Source organism: Pseudomyrmex gracilis, unplaced genomic scaffold (assembly GCF_002006095.1).
Source record: "Pseudomyrmex gracilis isolate BER0280 unplaced genomic scaffold, ASM200609v1 scaffold_107, whole genome shotgun sequence".
NCBI classification, from domain to species: domain Eukaryota; kingdom Metazoa; phylum Arthropoda; class Insecta; order Hymenoptera; family Formicidae; genus Pseudomyrmex; species Pseudomyrmex gracilis.
The window spans coordinates 489,112-492,765 of NW_018020691.1; the positions used below are offsets into that span (position 1 = coordinate 489,112).

The 3,654-nt window shown below is 39.5% G+C and overlaps 1 protein-coding gene across 1 annotated transcript in view; it reads left to right on the forward strand.

The window, feature by feature from the left end:
* Positions 1-11: 11 nt before the first annotated feature.
* Positions 12-3,654, forward strand: part of LOC109856112 (palmitoyltransferase ZDHHC5) — a 7,456-nt gene continuing 3,813 nt past the window's right edge. Inside the window, exons 1-8 of the mRNA XM_020431045.1 lie at positions 12-827; positions 1,012-1,139; positions 1,271-1,428; positions 1,536-1,708; positions 1,822-2,016; positions 2,114-2,258; positions 2,889-3,103; positions 3,185-3,361. Of these exons, the coding sequence (XP_020286634.1) occupies positions 736-827; positions 1,012-1,139; positions 1,271-1,428; positions 1,536-1,708; positions 1,822-2,016; positions 2,114-2,258; positions 2,889-3,103; positions 3,185-3,361 (1,283 nt within the window). The 5' untranslated portion in view covers positions 12-735. The remainder of the gene's footprint in view (positions 828-1,011; positions 1,140-1,270; positions 1,429-1,535; positions 1,709-1,821; positions 2,017-2,113; positions 2,259-2,888; positions 3,104-3,184; positions 3,362-3,654) is intronic.

Here is a 3,654-nt window from a genome sequence, read left to right on the forward strand (position 1 = left end):
CATATATTTTTTAAATGCCCTTTAAACAAAGACGCGTCCGATCGACTACAGATTGACTTGTTCCATAACGGGTTTAGTCCCCCCTTCAGTGTAACTGAAGTCGCCTTCTCAAGTAATGTACGTGCCATGCACGCANTCCTGGCTTTCGTTGCAGAAGCGCAAATTCCTATTTAAACATAACATTAGTACACATCTATTCCTGACAATACCACCACTCTTTAATCCTAAGTTCCCAGTGATCACGANTCAGAGTCTTATACGTGTCGCTAGTATTGCTCCGGAGCGTGTGCTCCGTATCTGGTAGTTTTTAAAGACCCTAGATCTGCGCAGTTNTCTGGGGTACTTTGTTACTCCAGTTGGAGAAATCAACCATTCAACCGTTTACGGTGAACATACCAAGAAAATCACTATTCAAGCTTAGAATGGCGTATGGACTATCTTGAGTCGGTCCTTTGAGCCACATATGCACCAACCAACCAAATATTAATAACGCGACGGATGGTTTTGCCGGAATGACGCGCGTGTGACGGACACCGGGCCCCCGATCGGCGTCGTTGTGCCGCGGACGGTAGCCCGGAACGGCTAAGTCGAGAAATGCGCGCCCGCGCTCGCCGCGGTTCTAACGAATTGCAAATAAGCCGAGCGCCCGATGGACGCGGCCATGTTTCCTGCTAGCAGAAATCCTGTACATTAATAATTTCGCTAATTCGTGGACCACGAAGTGGAGCATGCAGAATGCCGAAATGCGATGTGAAGACAAGATATCTGCCAGCTACGTTCGCGTGGACGGTTTTACTCGGCACCACCACGCTCTTCTTCGCCTTCCCGTAAGTTTGCGTGTCTTCTTCTTGTGTGTCATGTGTGTTGCACCACACTCGTTCGTCGTACTCTCTCTTTCTTTCTCTTTCTCTCTCTTTCTCTCTCGGAGGCTCCGACACGAGGAAAATGTGTAAATTCTCATCGCGAAATAATCGAAGTCCTTTAAAGTCAACTTCGTTTGTTCGTTCGCAGGTGCCCGTATTATTACAACGTCTATCCATGGGGTGTGTTGGTACCCGCTTTACAGGGAGTCATCACCTTCTTTGTGGTGATAAACTTTTCGTTAGCGACGTTCATGGATCCTGGTGTCATACCAAAAGGTATATACGAGTGGATTTGAGATATCGGAGAATATCTGATGTGTAAAATCAAGTGTTTTTGATGTACGAAACACAAGTAAGAACGCGACCGCATTTGGTTTTATCTTGTTGTTTCTTTTTTCCATTTAAAGCACCTCCTGACGAAGATCGGGAAGATGATTTTCGGGCACCGTTATATAAGAATGTAGAGATAAACGGTATTACAGTACGTATGAAGTGGTGCGTCACCTGCAAGTTCTACCGACCTCCACGTTGCTCACATTGCAGTGTCTGTAATCATTGTATTGAGGTATGTTTTGTCTCTTATTAGATATTTGTTGGATACATTTAGTGACACACATCTCTTTGAGAGAATGAATCATCATTGATATTACATATTGTATTTACATATTTTAGACATTTGATCATCACTGCCCTTGGGTAAACAACTGCATTGGTAGAAGGAATTACAGATACTTCTTCTTCTTTCTTCTTTCACTCAGTATTCATATGCTCAGTATATTTGGGCTCTGCCTGACCTATGTGTTGGAGCATAAACAAAAACTGAGTGAACTTAACACTATTGTCGCGTATCCTTTGCAATGAAGATGATAATTCCAAAAATAATTTTTAACCTTGTTTTACCGCTTCGCAATACTTATAACTACATTTGATCGTATTGAAATCCTTAACTTTGTCACAGAATTGTGCTTATGGGTGTGATAATTATCTTATTCATTCCAATTTTTGGACTGACCGGCTTTCACATAGTCCTCGTTTCTAGAGGGCGAACCACCAATGAACAAGTAACAGGCAAATTTAACGGCGGCTACAATCCTTTTTCTCGTGGTTTTCTACACAACTGCTGTTACACACAGTTTGGACCACAATACCCAAGGTATTTCAAGAAATCAAGATATCGTAAAATTGATTTTTTGAATGGAAGTTACATTGTTCTGTGACATGATTCTCTGTGTTTTTTTTTTTTTTTACAGTTTACTTAAACCTGAAAAATATTCAGGAAAACGACGTGGAGCTTCTATATCAGAGATATCTACTATAGGCAGTGAGAACCAGGTAAAGACCTACATGGATAGCAGCAATGGTGTTAGAAATGCCAGTTCAAATGCTTACAATAAGGTAAGAGCTAGTGCTGTTTTTGCTTTTCTTATTTATGATTTTTAATTCGGAAACTATTGCTTGGATACTTATGTAATGTTATTTATGAGTTATATTTCTTATTCTCTTCTACTTGTTAGCACATTTACAGACACACGGACGAATTTTTTAATAAAAATATACCCTGAGTATTCTATTCCACTATTAAGCAATTTTTAAGCATGTACAGCCTGAACATAGTGGTAGTGACATTACTAATGTTAATTAAATGTAGTTGGCAAGCAGCTTTATACGCTGTTTCTTAGTACTTATAGCTTCTTAGTATTATATTTTATCGTTTTGTCATAAAAACTGTATGAAAACAAACATTTATATATCTTTTTTACGACATATCTGTAGAGTATGAATTACAGCGATGATACCACATCTATCAGTACTATTCAATCCAGAGTCCTGAGATGTCTTTATTGATTTCCAACGATTTGTCCCATATCCCATCTATCCCTAAACTGATCCTAATATATCACAGGAAGTATGTGTAATGTATCCTAAGTACATATTATGTTACATTTGAGATCTTGTCTTTCTTTTCATATAAAGAGAGAAAAGGAGTGATCGATTATATACATATGCCGATTTCTCTCATTATAGTTATCTCCCGGACGAGACGGATCGGATACAGACATGGAACCGACTGCATCTCAGTCTGCGGACTGCGAACCCACGCCTCCGTTACAAAGACACGGTTCCAAAAGCAATTTCTTCCTGCCACCTGTGGAGAACAATGAATCTCCCAGGCACCCTCCGACCTCGCAACATCGTCATCCGATGCATTATCCTAGAGGCAGCCCACATCCTAGACCAAGGTATGTTGTACGACAAATTTATAACGATGTTCTTACATATATAAATTTTTTCACAATTTCTCATATTCGTCATGTCTGAAGAGGGATGAATGGATCTCGAAGTCATACACCCGATCCGTTATCACCGGAGACGAGTGGCTCGCCCGCCACGGCACCTCAACGTGGTCAAGGTCAAGGTGGTGCCAGTCCAACGATGCAACAGCGCATCAAAGCTATTGGAGTTCCCACTCCACTTGCCATATCCAGTCCTATACGAAGGTACATTATTTTTCTCGCATATTAATGAAAAAAAAATCAATGTGTGTGTGTGTATATATATATATATATATATATCTTGATATCTTTGGATAGAGAAATGTGTCTTCTCATTATAATATATAAACACATATACATACGATACGAAGATAACAAACCGATCGATTAAGTGCTTTATATATTTTTTTTATTGATTCTTGAAATAATATATTCAAATTATTCATATACACAATTTCATATTCTACTACTTTTAACTATGTATACATATACAGGGTGATTCAGAACAACCCGTTATC